General features: G+C 41.6%; 1 protein-coding gene across 1 annotated transcript; it reads left to right on the top strand.

The window, feature by feature from the left end:
* The first annotated feature begins 11,317 nt into the window (after positions 1-11,317).
* lbx1b (ladybird homeobox 1b) lies at positions 11,318-12,659 on the top strand. Its single transcript, XM_070828425.1, has 2 exons — positions 11,318-11,645; positions 12,172-12,659. Exons 1-2 carry the CDS (start codon positions 11,318-11,320, stop codon positions 12,657-12,659), a joined length of 816 nt encoding a protein of 271 aa, XP_070684526.1.
* The last annotated feature ends 6,124 nt before the right edge of the window (positions 12,660-18,783 follow it).

Genomic DNA, 18,783 nt, shown 5'->3' with positions numbered 1-18,783 from the left:
CATTGATTGGTGACTTAATTCCCCATTCAAATTATCATCCTGGGTCCCTATCCAAGGTTGACATGAGCCTTGAGCTTTGGTGCGACTAAATTATACTCCACTCCCTGTTAACCACCCCCACCCCACTCTCTCTCTCTTTCTCTCTCTCCCTCTCTCTCTCTCACACACACACACACACACAGACAGACTCCCAGTTCCCCCATCTTTCTCCCCTGTATACCTCTCTCTCAGTGCAGCCCAGGTGCTGATACAAGCAGAAATCCTCCACGCCCCATCGCTCCCAGAACACATACGCACTTACAGACACACACAAACACACATACAAAGTAAGCACACAAACACACACACACACACACACACCTCTATTCACTACACCTCTTCAGTAAAGCCGAGGGGCGGCAGCATTCGTCTCCCCTCTATTTGCTGTGTTAGCATGGATGCGATATGAAACACAGGAACACTGTAGTTTTACCGCTGAGGGACGATGCTGCTGCTGAATGCCGGCTGCAGCGTGGATGTGTGGTGGTGGGAGGGAGAAAATAAGAGATTATCAGTGTGATGCATTGGCGGCTGTAGTCTTAAGTCACCCAAGGTTGTGGCCCTTCTCGCTCAATGAGGATGTAGTGGCCAATAACGGCGCTTTGTCAGTCCAGAGACAGAGAGAGTTGAGGGAGACAGAGGAGAAAAGACAAGCAGAGGAAGAGTGAAAAGTAGTAAACAAGAGGAACGAGAAAGAGGAGGAGTGGATTGAGTCTGCTATTGTCTCTGCTCCATCAATATCCTCTTATATAAATGTCAGCTGTACCATTTCCCTCATCACTGTTTCACCACCCCACTGGCTTTATCCTCTGGTACAAGGGGAGGGACATCACTCTCTCTCGTCTCTCTTTATCGTTTTTCTCCCTCCCCACTCCCTAAATCGCTTTACTCTTTCTCCCCTTTTTTCCCCTTGTTTCTCTTCGCCGTGCTCTTTCCCTTCTTCCTCTCTCTTTCTCTCTCTCTCTCTCTCTCTCTCCATGTGCCTTCTCTCTTTATCATTCTTCATCTCTCATTCCCTCCCTCCCTCCTGTCTCTTTGCCTCTCATGGCGATGCGTCACTAGCCTGCCCCCATGAAACAAGTCAATTTTCTGCCAGCTCGGCGGATGAATAAATCTCCCTGGCTCTGCTCAGAGCGATGGGGATATTTATCTAAGTGGAGTGTGTCCTCTTCGGCTCAACGCCACCGACTTCGCCATCTAAGCCCCCCAAGTCCAACCCCTCCACCCCCCACCCTTCCCTCCTTTTTTTAACAGGGAGAAGGAGATGAAGAAAGCAATTGCTAAGGAGGGGTGTGAAAGGTAAAAGAGGTAAATGAACGCACAGGAGAAAGGGGAGAAAGAGGTGCAAGAAGGTGATGAGAGGACAAACAAAGAGATCAAGGAGAGACAGAAGGGGGGAATTAGACGGTGAGAAATATGAAAAAGATGGATAGATGGGGGGGGGGGGGGTGGAGGAGACGCCTCGAACAAAGCCTATAAAGCAGCAGCGCGGCAGAGAAGTGAGGCAGGGGCATTAGTCGAGCCTGCTCGGGTTTAAACGGCAGGAGCGGGCACAGATCTGGATGAATGGCAGCCCTCTTCCTTCAGGCCACACTCATCTGTTGGGGAGAAGGAGGGAGAAGCAGGTTATTGGGCTCCACTGTGAAAAACACTGAGGCACAAAAACAGAACAGGAGAGGAGGAGAAAGGATGGGTGTGAGATTCAAAATGAGTGACAGATGAGCGAGATTTTTCCTCCATAATAACAGCAATAAAAAAATGAGGGTGCACGGCAGGCGGCAGCAGTAGTAGAAAGCAGACGCTGCGTTGCGCTGATTAGCAGGATAATCAGCACCAGGTGAATTCATCTGAGCTCGACTCATATCTCTTACATTTTTAATGCTGTGTTGTATCTCGCACTGTAACAAGTCTGAAGATTTAAAAAGCTTTGGGCAGCAGCGGGGGTATTTGCAGGAAGGAGGGGAGGTCTTGCTAGTTACTTGCCACAGCATTAAAGCAAAGTAAATAGCTGTTGTGTGTCATTACCATTCATTTTTAAAGGGGACTGTTAGTATAATGAATGCCTGTGCTATCTTCTCCGGGTCCTCCTCCTCCTTCAGTATTAAGAAGAGTGATACTATCTTCCACGCTAGATAAAGTGCAAGCAAATATTTTCATTGCAATTAAAATGGCCAATTTTGCTTATGCACAACGGGCACCGTCTAACACCAAGTTTGGGACTTAATTACCTACAATAACAGTGTGATATATTGGGTATATGGTTATTTGCTGGGAGAGCATGATACAAAACAAGATGCTTTTAATAAACTCGTAAAGACAAGCCGAGGCCCTCTGGAGCATATAATGTGTGAGCGTGTGTGGGAGTGCGCAGTCTTTAATTTGGTTGCATGCCAAAACGCCCCGATGAGCACCTCCACCTACAGTCACACGCAAAAAGTCACAAAAGGAGATTTTTGATTATGAAACAAGCTCTCAGTTCTAAATGTTCATATCTCATGTTTTTTTTTTTTCTTCAGATTTTAGTGTCACTGAGACAAACCCTTTTGATTTCTTGTGTAACCGACCAGCACCGACATGTTTTTCAATTATTTCAGGGTTAAAGGTTGAGAGCCTGCCTCACCCCTCTCGCCCCAGGTTTTCTCTTGTTTATGTTCTGACCATCATCGCTTTCGTGGAGGATGCCATCAAGTCCTTTTTAAATTGGTTGTAAAATTAGTGCTGATTCTGCTGAATCTGTCGTGGCAAATGCTGGATTTAACACAATGCTCATTCAACACAAACTAGATTTTATGTTTTCTCATAAGAAAGGATATAATTATTTAAAGGGTCAGTTCGAGCATATTATAATAAGACGAATGTATTTTCTCACTTATTTCTGCTGATACTTTTATTTGTCCAGGTTTTGAGATATATAGGGGATATATCTCTTAAATTTCCCTTACCCTAATCCTGACCCTAACGATAAAATTAAGGTGTATGGAATTTGGTTTGTGGTGCTTATAAAATTGAAAAACTATAATCTTTCCAGAAACAATTGCTCAGTTCTTCTGGATAATCCACAAATGTGTGAAAATTTTTCATTAGAACTACTTTCGACTGAAGAAGTAGTCCCCATGAAAACTGCTGATGGTTTGTTTTTCGAGACCCCGTTTCTTGAGATGAACATTGCTGTTGAATTTTTTTTTTATCATAATTTATAATCACAATGTTGTGACCATCACAATTAAAGTTTCATCCACCTCCATTTTATTTGATGGCGGCAGAAATGTCAAACCCTGGACAAACAAAACTAAAACTATCTGCATAACTAGATACCACCACTTATATGTTTTTTGGTAATTTACATGAGCTGACCCTTTAATTCTTACACATTAAAGTGAAAGTAGATCATGTATGCACATATGTTTCTTGCCCACTTCAAATGCTACATGTAAAGAAGGCGCTGCGGGTTGCCACGTGTAATATTTATGTTGCATTAGCATGATGAATGCACACACTGTATATTAGAGACAAATGAAAGTGACACAATCATGGCAAAAACAATAACAGCGCTGTGTGAGCCACTCCATGATTGATAATACATCAGGGGGGATTCAGTGGTGTTGAGCTTAACCAGGCTTTCCCTGAGGGGCTTTCCCTTGGCATTAGTCAGGCAAATCCCTTTGTCAGCCTCTCCCCTTGCCATTTTTATTCATAAGCATTTGGCCCTAAGAAAGACATCAAACCAAGAATACAACGAGAGGTCAACATCGTCTTTGCGCAATGTTAACCTCTGCATTGATGAAGCTAATTCACATTTCCTCAGTCCAGCCTACGGGGGTTCAGGAGAGGAGGAGGGGAGGAGCAGAGGGAGGCAGCAGGGTGTATGTGTGTGTGTGTATATACATGCATGTGTGTGTGTGTGTGTGTGTGTGTGTGTGTGTGTGTCTGCATGTGCCTCTCTGTGTGTCAGCAGCCACTTTGTAGTAAGTCATCCTCTTGACCCGGGCCCCTCCACATGGGGTTTGTATTGATAGGGTTTGCTGAAAGGAGGGGAAAGTGAATGTTGTCCGAGCTCATTGGAATGACAATGGGGGCATATGGTTGTGTGAGTGTTGGTGTATGGTCATGGCAGCCACCATATTCCTCTGCGCAGGGTTGCCAGGTGCTTCATGAACGGACCCACTGAGAGTTGACAAATCATAAACAAATGCAACAGACTGGCTCGTGGCTCCTCAGCCCAACAGGGGGGGGGGGGGTTCTCTGTAGCTGTCGTTCTCTTTCTCTCTCTTCCCCCCTCTTGCTTCCTCTTCCCCATCTTTCATCAAAATGATCCAACAAACCATAACAATCAAAAAGCACAAATCACACTTGAGATACCTGAGATGACTGTCAAGCAGAGGCACGATTCATTATCTGTTTATTCCCCTAATCAGAGCCCCCTCCTTTGGACACTGTAAAAACCCCACAGAGAACAAGAGAATAACCTGATGTAGTAGCATCCCCTCCCACACAAAGCCACTTCTTCTGTCATGAATAGTCAGCTCCACCCTAATGACTATTCAATACAGTCTGCAGGCTGCAGATGAACGGCCAATCCACAGCAGCATCTGCTGCGGGCCTAACTCGCCAGACGCCAGCCTTGTAAGAGGGCCATTGCAGGCTAATTGAAAGACACAGGCCATCTCTCAAAGACAATGTTTGTGTGTGTATATGTATGTGTGTGTGTGTGTGTGTGTGTGTGTGTGTGTGTTAGGAGGGAGACTTGACAGAAAGAAGAGTGAGAGGGAGAAAAGAAAAGCGAGGAAAATAATTGACAAAGGATGGAGAGAATGAAGGAGAGGGAGTGAGGAGGGGAAAGAGAGACATTCCTCTCCTCACAGAGAGAACAGCTGACCTGTCAGCGTTTGTTCCCATGCGGCCATATTGGAAAAGCCCCTATGGGCGTTGAATTAGCACAACCCAAACCCACTTCATGTAATTAGAGTGGCCTTGTGGTCTTATTTTAAATACATGGTTTGGTTAAGAAACTGATCATTCTTTTTGAAATGATTAAAGCTTGAATGTTTCAGATATCTTGGATGGATCACAGGTTAGAATATGTTGAGCGGTTAATTTGCAGCCTGCAATAAGCAGTATGGTAAATAATAAAATCCAGTTTGAGCTGCAATTTTACATACGAGTAATCAACAGAAATGTAGCTGGTATTTATACTTCTGAATGTGACAAATTGGATTTTCTTTTACCTCAAGGTCTCTTTATCCACCTTTACAAGTCTTTGCATCAAATAATAAAAAATATTTTTTAAAAAACAGCCTCCACAAACGAAAACTAAAGGATTGCTGTCATAATTCTCCCCAGTTCTCCTCTGGCAGTTTTTATTACCAAAGGCGGTGAATAATCTTTTCCACCCTGGCCATCCCAAATAACACAATCCTTCAGCATCACTGCTTACTGTGTTTTATGGTGGAGTGTAGATGGGAATGGAAGAACATTCAAATGAAGCACTGTGCATAGAGCAGTGGAAGGATTCAATATAGAGAAGCAAGGGGGAAACCGCTCACTGGGAGCGCGTGGAGGTGACTGCTGTATAATTGTTTAGCTGCTCGCTTTGAAATGAAGGGAACAGATTGCGAGAGGACGAGTGGAAAAACGAGGTGAGGCATGTTTTCAGAGACGGGTTAATGGTCAGAATTAGCGTGGCACGGACTCGTATCTGATGGCCACATATGTGCCATTTCAAAGTGTTCTTTCTGTAAATTAGGAATGCTCATGTCCAGGCTCCGCCAACAACAAGTGTACAGGCCCCAAACCACACCAGTATGATCAGGGGCGTGTAGCCAGTCTGTTACTGGCTGGCAGACGAGTGTGAGAGGAGCGACTGCTCCACTGGAAAACACATCTAATGGTTAACGTTCAGTTTTTATTGTCATCATGAGGGAAAAACAACAATTTCGACACCCTCCTAGCATTAAAGCATTGGTGTCAAACTATTTATTGAGTGAATGGTTCCTTATAGAGTCCATAGCAGTGGATGTATTTTGTATTACTTCAGCCAGAGACCCATGAAAAGGTTCCTTTAGGCAGAGAGTAACTCTGCATTATACACTCCCCATGGGGTAACCTCAGCACTTCTTATATTTCTTAGGAGCCTGTGCACCTGTTTTTGCTTTTCCTTGCATGGGGATAATGTCAGGACTTGTTAATTTATTGACTGTTGGGTTCGACACAATTTATATGTTTCTTTTTATTTATTTTTCCTCTTTGTATGGGAGCACTGAGCGAGTCAGCCTTTTTTTTTTTTTTTTTTCAAAAATCAAAATTCAGGAAATAATTTTTTTCTGTTTGGTTACATTTGGTTGATGAATTATTTTTTAAAGGGTTGGTTCACCCAAATGAAAAAAAATCTATATCTAAATCTAAATCTATATCTGGAGAAAAAGTACATTTACTCAAATAGTATGCCTAAGTTAATTTTTAATTCAAAATCTCACACACACAAATATAGTATTTCTTACTCCATTGCATTTATTTGTCAGATCTAGTTGTCACTTTGCAGATTAAGATTTTACAAATAAAACATATTAGATCAATACATATGGAGCATTTTCATAGAACAACTATTGAATAAAGCAGTTAACATCAGCTCCATCTTAACTGGCTACAACAATAAAATGCTGCCTCTGTTTGAATGCTTTATTTGGTTCTTTTAATCCTTTAAGTGCAATTTGCTGACAATGCTTACATTCTTTTATTTTTGTAACATGTTTAACTTGTAATGAAGTGTTTTTGCATTATGTTATTTATACTTTCACTTGAGGATCCGCATCCTTCTTCCAAAACTAATCTTGAGGCCTGTAGAGGTGTCTAGTGATGCAGATAAATACATTTGAGGTTGCCTCAGAGATTTCTGCTTCTTATTCTACACAATGGAGGTGAACCAAATGTTTTTATTGATAAATTTACATTTCAAATTTCCACATCTCTTCAAAAACACTGATCTCACTGTGATCAGCTTTTACTGTGACTGTTTCTCTGGTACAAAGTTGTACTGGAATAACAGGGAGATGTATTTGCACTATTTAAATCGTTCATCCATGTTTAAGCTAATTAAAGCCAAAGGTTATGTTTTGCCTCTGTTAAAGCGAACCTGTGTAAGTTTTGCTAAACAGTGGCCACAAGTAACAATTATGAGATGATGATAAATGCTACAGAGTCATAGACTCAGTGAACTGAATCACTAAATATCTCCGTAAAGCTAACATTAGCCACCATAAGCCGCTGGTCATACCAGACCATGTATGGCTGCAGTAGCAAAACCCCTGAGTGTATTAAATTGAACAAAGGTGAGTTTTATTGCTTATGAGTTCAACTTTTCACATGTAAGAAGAATGATATGTGATTATTTCTTTCCATAATGACATAGTCTCACTTCAAAGTATTTTTTTCTTGCACCTATTCCTGCTGGGTGCCATTATTTTTATATAATATATGTTGCTTGTTTTCCAAACCATGTAATTATGGTTTTCAGCCTGGATCTGAAGTCTCAGAGGTGAATATTTTGGTACATAAAAACCACGATTGCATGGCTAGTTACAACTAGAGTTAAAGGAGAGCATTATAGCTGTGATTTGGTTGAAGAAACTCTTTAACAAGACCCCTGCGAATGTCACAGCAAAGAGTTCCGAACCCTGGAGAAAGCAGTGTGCTGAGCGGCGCTGTGCAGTCCACGTGTATCACAGTGATAATGGTGCTGCTTATGAGCCGCTGTTCCAGCAGCACTGGCACTGACACAGCGAGGCAGGAAAAGCCGGGCCGTCAGGGATTTGTCAGAGGCCTGTTATTACATCTCTAGTCACATAAAATATGGCTGCCTCTCCAGAGATCCAACTGCTAGATAAATCCACTCTCCTCCAACCAGACTGGCCCCCGCGATGAAACCATCCAATGGTGTACCTCAGCCAGTGACCTCTGGTAATGACGTGTGATTTATACAGTACATGTTTGAAACTGAGAGACACATCCGAGACATCTCTCCCTCTATATCTGGTATCATGTGAGATAACACGCAGGCCTTTGGGAGAGGGGAGACATGACACCCATCTTTGGGGTCTCACAAAATGGCTACAATGTGGATTGTTTCCCCTGCAGCTGTCTAATCGTAGTCTGAGCCCGCAGTGAGCGCTGTGTCTCCTCCTGCATGAGGTCACTAACACATATCGCAGGATGGCACTTTAAGCTAACAGACCGCAGTGTGGAAGGCCTAAATCAACACCTGGTTGGGAAGGGGAAAAAAGGGGCTCTTGTGGTCTGCAAATGCATTCAAGTGGCCGATTACAGGAGTGTAATAAAATATTACAAACTAACACTACTGGATTGTGATTAACCTGGGCTTTGGGGGGTTATTACAAATATAAATTCAATACCAGTAAATCAAAATGACAAAAAAAAACAGCATCCAGCACGAACTAGACACCAGGAGGCACGAGTGTATGAGTGAATAGAGTCATTTTCCAGACAGCCAGTGATGTGGTTTGTACTGTCCCCTGCCATGGAACGTCCCCTGCACTGGCTAGTAGCATTAGAGATTAAGTCCTGTGTCTAAAGGAGAGCTGAGAGGCAGGCCACGTCGTTGACCTTGGCAGGCGAGACGCAGAGATGATGACACACCACCACAAATATCTGTCTTTAATAAACAGGCACTGAGCACCATGACCCAGCTCCGCTCAGCTCAGCTGGCTGCAAACACACACATTTGGTGCAAAAGTGGAAAAGGATTTTTATAAAGTACTTTCCCATAATGGACCAACCTGCATGCAGCTTAAGGCATTTTATAGTCTGACTTTCTTATAATATTTCCTAAAAGGCTGATATAATATTATAATATTGTGATATTATAATATTAGAATCTTACGGCTCTTTTTTGTTGATCTTAATAGTCTTCATGTGTTATTAATGTGTTAAGAAGAGTATTATAGTGTAGTATTCAGTTAGGCAGGCTTCAATAATAGTGTTTTAATACTACAGTAAATGTTTGCTTTTTAAATTTTATAATTTATAAACTCTATTTTTTAAAAGTAGGCCTATCTAAATAGATATACTATCCAGCCATTTAAGCATCATTTTTGTTGTATTTCAATATCTTTAAATCTTCAAACCCTGTTGTCTTCTTTTGAAAATGCTTTTGTGGAAAATAATTAGGAAGCTAAAAGAGACTCCGGACAGACGTGTTCAAAAGTTGCTCATATTTCAACACAACATCCAGAGAACAGTTACCTCTGAGATCTCACCCCCACCAGCAGCAGCAAATATACTAAAACTGCCTGGTTGCTTTTTTTCCCCTCTTTATAACCTGGTAAAGCTAAACTGGACACATAACTCCAGAAGCTCTCTGCAAAAAAAAAACATCCAAAGATCTATTTCTTCTCTTTTTTAGGTATAAAAAACGAAAGTTTGCTTAAAAAGACGGCGTCATCCTGTTTGTTGTTTTATTAGAAATATGGTAGACAGGAAATCAGTGATATGAGCAAAATAAAATCTCTCTACACCTCTTTTTTTGTTGTTGTTTTCAACCTCAGAAAAACCTGAACCCTGTATATAAAAGCGCCTTATTGGCCTAAGTAGCGTGATGCCAATGGAGAGGACATGGCAGATGAAATATTTCTATTGCTTAACATAATATAATAATGTATTAAACATTTAAATAACGACCTGGCTAAATACAAATATTACAGTGCGACCATGAATTTTTTATCCTATAGCCTTAACCTCTCTCTCTCTTTCTCTCTCTCTCTCTCTCTCTCTCTCTCCATCACCATCATCATCATCATCATCATCATCCATCGGTGACGTGAAGCTTATCATCACAATTTTGACTTAAAGCATCCTGGACAGACATTCATTATTAAGGTAAATAAATATTTTTCTAAATCCTAAAATAAAAGCATTGTTTTATCAGCATCAACGACAACAAACGATCCCAATGTGCAAATAATAATAATAATAATAATAGTTATAATAATAATAATCATAATAATCATAATAATAATAGTAATAGTAATAGTAATAATAACAGGCTACTACATTGCTAGAAGAGTTCAAATGTCCCCTTTACGCAGTAAACCGATCGGCAGCTTTGTAAATGTAAAAATGAAATATTCTAACAGAAATATTGTCAAAAAGGAAAACGACCATTTTCTTTCTGATCGCCGTTAAAATGTTGCATTTCTGATGGTGATGAAAAATGCCACATTTCGTCCTACAGCTTAGATTCCTTCTCCTGTGCAAATAGCCTGTCGCCAGCTTTTTTTTTTCCCCCGACCAGCACCAAAATAAACTCATCACGTCAAACCTGGAGGACGCGGGAGAAATTTGAGAGGAGATGAAATATTTCTCGGATGATATAAAAGGAGCCCTTTCGCCTGAGTTATGGCCCGGATTTGGCGTTGCTGAGAGGGATGCATGCTGCTCCTTCTCTCCCGCCCCAGAGGAGGTATCATCAGAGCTGATATATGGCCCAGCTCTACATTACCTTAACAAAACAAAGGCTCATCCACGCTTTGGCTCGAGGAAAATCTCCTTCTGACTATCTAAGATAACACCTGAGTCGACTTGTCTTTTTTTTTTTTTTTTTTTGTGGCAACATCCGAATAATCCAAGTACTTCTAAATAAAAGACCAGAAAACTCCTGTTGAACTAAAACCAAAGTTTTACGCACAAAAAACAAAAATGCTCAAATAGGCTGCGGATTGTGATCTCTCTCCCCCTCATCCCCTCTTTATCTTTCTCCCTCTCTCTCTGCTTCCCCTCATTTACCCCATATACCTATTCTGGTATCTCACCACACGACTAAATTAGACCAAAGATGATAAGAGCACAAAGCATTATAATTCCGCCGGGCTCCTCCTCCTTCCAGCCATGCGTCCTAATTAATGGGACACCCCCAGTCGCAAAAAGCCCCGCACTGGACTGCAACATAGTCAAAGAGTGAAAGGGAAGAGGGCGAAAGTGCCACTGGAGATAATTGATTACCTACCAATCAATGATAACTTGTTAGTAATCGTCAACTCTTTGGACCTCGCCATTTTCAGGGAGGCTTCTCACTCCTTCGGACTTGCTGCTCCCGAGGATCGACACTCTGAAGACATCCCATTTTGGAATAAGATTTTATTTTCTTCATTCTCCTCTCCGCGTCTTTTTTTCACCTCCTAACTGTTATGTGACTTTTCCCCCTTCGATTAGCTCGTTTTTACCCGCTGAATATTTCCACCAAGTCCCGCATAAACTCTGCGCACAACCAATGATGACATCCAAAGAAGTGGCCAAATGTGATGCAGTGGAAAACAGGAGGCGAAGTCCGCTGGACCACTTGCCGCCTCCTGCCAACTCCAACAAGCCGCTGACCCCCTTCAGCATCGAGGACATCCTGAACAAACCGTCCGTGAAGCGAAGTTACACCATTTGCGGCACAGCTCATCTAATTTCGTCCTCTGAGAAGCACCGTCCGTCCAGCATCCCTCTGTCCAGCCGGGCTCTCCTCACCCAGACCTCCCCGCTCTGCGCGCTGGAGGAGCTGGCCAGCAAGACCTTCAAGGGTCTGGAAGTCAGCGTTTTACAGGCTGCGGAAGGTACATCTCCCCTTCTCAAATACACAGCTGAAGTACACCTTTTTAGAATTCAGTACGAGGCGTTTTCTCTCGTTTTTTTCTTACTTGTTCAGCGGCCTGCGCCTCACACAAAATGACCCTGTATTTGACACCCTGTCATACAATATAGTCATTGAATGCGCTTGTTTAACAGCCGAAGCAAATATTTTTTTCGCTCACGAGTGCATGTTTTTCCTCTAATAATGTGCCATCGAACAAAGGCGTGTTCATTTTCTGGGCTTTTCTGCAACGAAATAAATGGCCACCGGTTTTCTTTAATATTAAGCTCTAGTGTGCGTCTGGTGCTCAATATTTCCCAGCGGTGTCTGTCTAATATTCTTCTAATTGCCTGTTCCCACATGAGCTGGAGGCTTTACTGTTTCATATATTGTGTCGCCTTCATTGTTATCTCTGCGTTAGGGTGACTTTTACGCGCAGAGGAAGCGCTGCACCTGTTCGATGTGGGGCTTTTTATTTTTTTTACTCATCCTCTGTCTTTCCCTCACAGGCCGGGACGGGATGACTCTGTTCGGCCAGAGAAGCACCCCGAAGAAGCGCCGGAAGTCTCGAACGGCGTTCACTAACCACCAAATCTACGAGCTGGAGAAGCGCTTCCTGTACCAGAAGTACCTGTCCCCGGCAGACCGGGACCAGATCGCGCAGCAGCTGGGCCTGACAAACGCGCAGGTCATCACGTGGTTTCAGAACCGGAGGGCCAAGCTAAAACGGGACCTGGAAGAGATGAAGGCCGACGTGGAGTCGGCCAAGGCCGTCGGCCAGGTCCCCTTGGACAAGCTCGCCAAGCTGGCGGACCTGGAGAAATGCGCCAACGGCACGCTGGGCCACCCGCGAGGCGAGTCCCCCGCGCGGGGCGGCCAGCAGGAACACGAGCTCGCTCAGAAACTGCGGTCGTCGCCGCTGTCTCCGTTCTCAGACCACACAACTAGTAAAGAGTGCTCGGAGGACGAGGACGTGGAGATTGATGTGGATGACTGATGGCGCAGCGGTGGGGCCGCAAGGTCGACAAACACAAAAAGACGATGGTGAAAATCCTCCCGAGGACTTGTAACTTACTGCTTATATTGTATACCATATCTCAGAACATGTACCAAAATGTAATGACTTTTATATCGGCACAGATAGACCTATTCATAGTGAAGCATGAACACAGAACAAGAAATATGCAGTGGTATTTTACAATGTATTCATTAGCGAACTGTTACTTCTTGCAATCAAAGCAATATGGTCTGAAATGACTGATGAGTAACTTATTATTTTTTTACACTAGCTATAGGCCAACACACACACACACACACACACACACCGACATTTAAACACACACACACACACACACTTAAACACACACACCTGTTCCATCGCTTTTCCTAGAGGGCCTACCCTCACACACACACACGCACACACACACACACACACACACACACACACACACACACACACACACACCACGATGAAAGTGCTCCCGTTTTTCATATTTTTTGCATGTAAATGCATGATTTGATTTGTGATCACTTATCTATTTATTTTTACTTTCTTATTTTTATTTTATTATTTTTTTTTTTATTTAATTGTTTTTGTGTTTTCTGTGAGCCAAATCGCCATTGAGTCACTTTGTCACTGCCGGCTCTTCTTCTTCTCCTCCTCCTCTTCCTCCTCATCTGTGACCCTTGACTTCAGTTCTTATTCCCGATGCATGAGATGATGGTGGTGGTGGTGGTGATGATGATGATGATGACGATGATGATGATGATGATGATGATGATGATGATGATCGGAAAGGCAAACTCGGACACTCACTGTTACGCGTTTTATGGGAATGCTCGCGCGATGGCGACAAACAGAAAGTGAATATTGCGGTGATTTTGACGAGCTATGTGCTACTTTTTAGATTTATTGTTTGGATACAATAGATTAACAGTTTTCAATTTGTTATGTTTTGTACACCTGTAAGTGCCTTTCGAAAATCAGGACATTATTTGAAAAACCAATGCACAGACTGTAATGTATATAGGCTACTATGGGAATAAAATGGCTTTTCTGAATATATCTTTTATGTTGTAATTCTTGACTTATTACCGAGGTTTTTTATTATGGGTATAATAGCTTGTTTTGTTTTGTTTTTTGTCAAGTGAAGAAAAAAAAAAAATCATTTTAGCAGCACGCTTTGGTTGCCAAATCTGTGCGTGTAAGCCCATCAAAAGCGGCCTATTTAGAGTTATTATACCGGACTATTTTGTCCCTTTGTGTCCCTTTCTACTAGGATGCTCTAAACATTTTGTGGCCTGGAATCTCACATCTCCTTTCACATCCTAAATGCGTATCATGGCTTCTTGACCCTTAGACGTGTTTCTCCATTCGTGGCAAAAATTTATGTGAGAAACACAAATCTGGTGCCGGGGGAAAAAAGACGAGGATGCCACAAAAACACAAAGTTTTGGGCCAGTTTCTCCGGGCCTTTATAGACCTTTTTTGTTCTGCGGGACTGGGCCGTAATTTTGAGCGTAAAGCATGAAAAGTGGGGACAAATGAGCAGCGTTCCCTGATGGGACGAGCCACAAAGGAGCAGGGCCGGTCCCCCGCAGGCAGCAATACTGAGACAAGTGTGTCCCACCGCACAAAAAGGACGCAAACGTTTGGAGGCCATATGGTTTTTGAAATTTCCTCACAATTTCAGACAATTTGATGGATTGAGTTAACCCTCCTTTTAAACAGTTTAACTGGGTGCGAACAAAGGCCATAATGCCTACATAGACTCTCCCTTCATGAGGGCATCTGCGGCTATTAATGTCTAGCCCTTTTCTTTGCCTGGCGTTTTGAACAAGTCAATGAATTACAATGAAACTGCCCCTTTTTTGTGAGCCGCTTGTCTTTCTCCGCTTTTTAGCTCTGGAATAATATGTTTGACTTCTGTCCAAGAACCTTCTCTAAACAAGAAATGGATTTTGTTGGAAGCGTTTTTAATGTTAAGTAGGGAGCCATAAAGAGTTTAGACTGTGACATTTATGCCAAAGTCTGGTTAGGGAGTCCTTTGTTTGTTTTCTTCTCATCTCCTTTTTTTTCTCTCTCCCACTTCTTCTTCTGCCTCTTTATTTCTTTTGTCTTTAAGGAGTTTAATGAAGCTGAAAACATGGTGATGTGAGAAAGAGAGAGTGTCCAGAAGAGGAGCTCAAAAGGCTGCAGCTCCCGTTTAACTCTCTTTGTTAACACAAATGATAAGTAGGCCTGTCTTCTTGTCAGCTGTTTTATAGTGTTTGCTTTTTTTTTATTTTTTACTTTTTTTATTTCACGACAACCTGAATACGTTTATAGACCTGTAAGCCCTTAATATGGCTGCAGCTATTGTTAAGTCTCTGTAGGCAAATTAGTCCCACTAAATGTATACAGTATAATGTGTTCAGCATTTATAAACAACACACCAATTAATGGTTTCTTACACATCACAGTGCAGTTGTGAGCAGATCTAAGCGTCCAGGCTCTGCTGTGTAAACCGACAGTGAATGACAATTTAGTAAAACAACAGCAGTAACAATATAATATAAAATGTTACTTTGATAGAGTCGTTGACGAACACTGTACATTAATAAAATGTGCATTAAAACGTCCTCATACCTGCTTACACCTGTGCTAGAAACCATGTACTGAATGTTTATATACCCTTATAAATGCTACACAATGTGATATGATACAATAATATGTATGAACCTTTAGTGCAACGAAGATAAACCAAAGAAAAATTCAGTTCAGTTCAATTCTGCTGTAAAATATAAAGATTTTGATTTAAAACTTATTTTCCTTTGTTTTGAGGCGTGTATTAAAACACTGCCTGTGTGTGTGTGTGTGTGTGTGTGTGTGTGTGTGTGTGTGTGTGTGTGTGTGCGTGCGCGCGCGTGTCCTCTGCAGCCTATTCTGAATCAAGCATATTTATGAAGGGAGAGAGTGTTAAGGCAGGCTAAGTTTATGGATTTCACTTGCTTATTTTATGAGGGCTTGTCAGGCGGCCCGGCGATAAGTAATACTACAGTCTGTGGGACCACTTCGTGGTAATTAATCTGGAGGTCTTAAGTGTATTTCAGTATTTCACTTCAAGATGGAGAAAAAAAAATCACTACTTCAATCGTCCGGAAAATTGAAGTTTGATGCATGAGTCCCTACTGAAACAATAGTACAGCCCTCTCTCTTTTCATCTCTTCCCCTCCCCTTTTTATTCTCTCTCTCTCTCTCTCTCTCTGTCTGTCTGTCTGTCTGTCTTTCATTATTTGTCTCAGGTGCATAATGTAAACTAATATCTGAGGCACTGATGGAGTGACAGCATTTAAAACAAGTCCGAAATGTATTTAATTAGTCCTCTCAAAAATAACATAAAATAACATTATTATTATTGTTGTTGTTGTTGTTATTATTATTATTATTGATGAATAAGGAAAAAGGGAGGTCTGTAAATGAGGCTACTTTATATTTGCCCGGATTGCCTGAATTGTAGAGTTTTAATCATAGCCTTCCTGTGGAGCCAGTTAATACTTCAAACTTCAATTTTACGGGCGATTGAACTAAGCATGTTCCTGACAGAATTGATGTATGTATTAATTTCCTTTAACTGTTGATTAATTAGGCTGCGCTGAAGGCTCAAATGGAACAGTTTGTTGGGAAATTTGCATATTAATCAAATTCTAGTTGATCATTCAAATAATCCAGGCTATGTGATTTTGGGGACGTAGCTTGAAAACATATAGCAGGGAAATCAGTAAACATATGCAAGTATATTCCATATAATATAGAATAGTACTGCTGCTGCTCTGTACTCCAGAGTCACCATTTGGACTAAGTTGTTCATCCAGTTTTGTTGCAGCCAAAGCTCTGATAGATTAACATCATTACTACCAAACCACAGAAAACCCAAGTGCTAGTTTGCCTTATAAATAAACCAGTGTCTGTGTGTGTGTGAGAGGAAGAGGAGGGAGAAAGAGATGCAGATTGAAGCTGTTGTCCTCTTACTTGGTAAAGGCAGCAGAAGGCTTCAGATCACAGACAAGTGGTGTTTGGGAGATGATAAACGCTACATGTGAGAAGGAGAATGAATGAATAAGGTGATAGAGAATGATTTTATAAATAATCTTTTTGTCGATGTTAAAACAGCTTCTAACTAAACACTGAAAAGTCAGAAAGGCAGCAGAAATACAGTCTGCAGGTATCAGTGTGAACCGTTCAGACCTCTGTCTCCATACGTTGAATTATTTAAGAGTTATCAAATGATTCTCTAAATATTCTTTGCAGAGTTGGCTGATGAGTAGCACATCATCCTTTGCTGGTTAAGGTCTAAAGTGATTATGGTTAAAACTGCTCAGGGATTGTGAGCTTGGTATCTTTCAGCAGGGATGTAAATCAAGAGCATAAATACATTCAAAATAATCCTAAATGCCATTAGCAGCACATAAATATGATTTTGAATAGAATGGATAATTAAAAAGATATAAATAAGGCAAATATGTTCTAATTATGAGGTGGGAAAGTTACTGGATAAAAGTGATGGAAGGCTTGCAGTAAAAACACCAGAATAAACAGATGAGGGGATATATACAGTGAGATGAACCTATGGTGTCCCTGACCAGCTGGAAGCACATCCAAACCTGAGGGACTCGTCGTTTAAATCATGTCGGACCAGAACAGGCAGGTTATGACAAACTGCTCAAACTGTGACACACAGGAAGGAAGTGGGGAAGGAAAAAAGAAATGCAGATGCTGAGGAGCTCCAAACTCCAGTCAGCTGCTCCTCCACTGAGGAGAGAGATGAGCAGAGACACCTGCTGGTGCTCACAGGACACTGTACTCTACTACAGCGAGCAGCTAACCAGCAGTGCTGTGTGTGTGTGTGTGTGTGTGTGTGTGTGTGTGTGCATCATGTAAAATAAAATGTAGATTTTAATCAAATACACTGCATTTTTAATCAATACACGGCAAAACACTGCAAAATAATACAGAATTTTTGTTCCATGGAGTTTTTCCTCTCTCTCCATCTCACTCTCGTTTCCTCTCTCTCTCTCAAATGAAGCTGCAGATTTGCACGATCATGGGGCTGATTAGGAAGATAGTGAAAGATTTACAATGTAATGATATCAGGAAATGTACTTGTAAGTATAAAGACAAAAGGCGGTTTGCACAACACTGTAATGAAAGAAAACAAATCACTGCAAAAGAAAAACAAGATATTTGGTGATATGAGAAATAACGTAGCATTTGAATGTAATAGTGGGGAACGTGGAAGAAAACAAATGCTACCAGAATTAGAGGAGGGAGACTTTTAGCGAGCTCAGAACAGTTTCATGTGCTGTTTACTGGTTCAGCCTTGACCTGCTCTGGCAGATTTTACTGCTTTCATGGTGATGTTGGTTTTTCCCCCAAGAAAATACTGATTTTTCTTGTGATCTTGTCTGGTTAGGGGAAGAAATTCCACCTCCTTCTATAACAATACAGGCTACTGTTTAGTGTGGAACTGTCTGTTTGAAGTGTTATCACCAAAATGTAGTTAGAGTATCAAAAATGAAACACAGAATGGCTCCTTTCTAAATTAACTGCAGTTGTCAAATAAACACCATGGGTATAAATGCATGTGTGTTTTTTTTTATGGCAGAAATGTAGTGAAGCAGAAGTACCACAATACTTAGGTAATATCTTTGTATATTAATTTTACTTTTGTTTTATCATTTAAACCCCCTACGATTGTGCTTGGCTTTGTTGGAAATATTTCTGACCATTAAAGAGAGAATACGAGCTGGCTTGTTAATAACTACTTTAAAACACGTGATAATAGTGACAGATCACTTTGGGAGGTTAATCTACAGGAGTTTTAAAGGCCTGAACTGCGCAGACCTGCGCAGCATCAGCGCTCCTCAGCACTCCGCTCTGTCGCACACGTTACGTCATCATTGTTGGCGGTATTTTGAAAAGGAGGCGCCTGTTATTGTAGTCCGCGCTGAGGAGAAAAAACACACTGAAAAATACAAATTATGGTAAGACTGCACTTCCTTCGACTATTCCTCGTGATTCAGGTGTACACAACAACATAGTGCGCATTGTTCGCGCACTTATTACAGAGAATATCGGCTCT

The sequence above is a fragment of the Pempheris klunzingeri genome, chromosome 3, assembly GCF_042242105.1.
Source record: "Pempheris klunzingeri isolate RE-2024b chromosome 3, fPemKlu1.hap1, whole genome shotgun sequence".
NCBI classification, from domain to species: Eukaryota; Metazoa; Chordata; class Actinopteri; order Acropomatiformes; family Pempheridae; genus Pempheris; species Pempheris klunzingeri.
This window is presented reverse-complemented; position numbering and strand designations above follow the sequence as displayed.

Bases quoted from the DNA above. Each gene is read 5' to 3' on its own strand.
- lbx1b (XM_070828425.1), top strand. From the start codon at position 11,318: ATGATGACATCCAAAGAAGTGGCCAAATGTGATGCAGTGGAAAACAGG. The intron at 11,646-12,171 runs GTACATCTCCCC...TTTCCCTCACAG, and splicing joins CGTTTTACAGGCTGCGGAAG to GCCGGGACGGGATGACTCTG.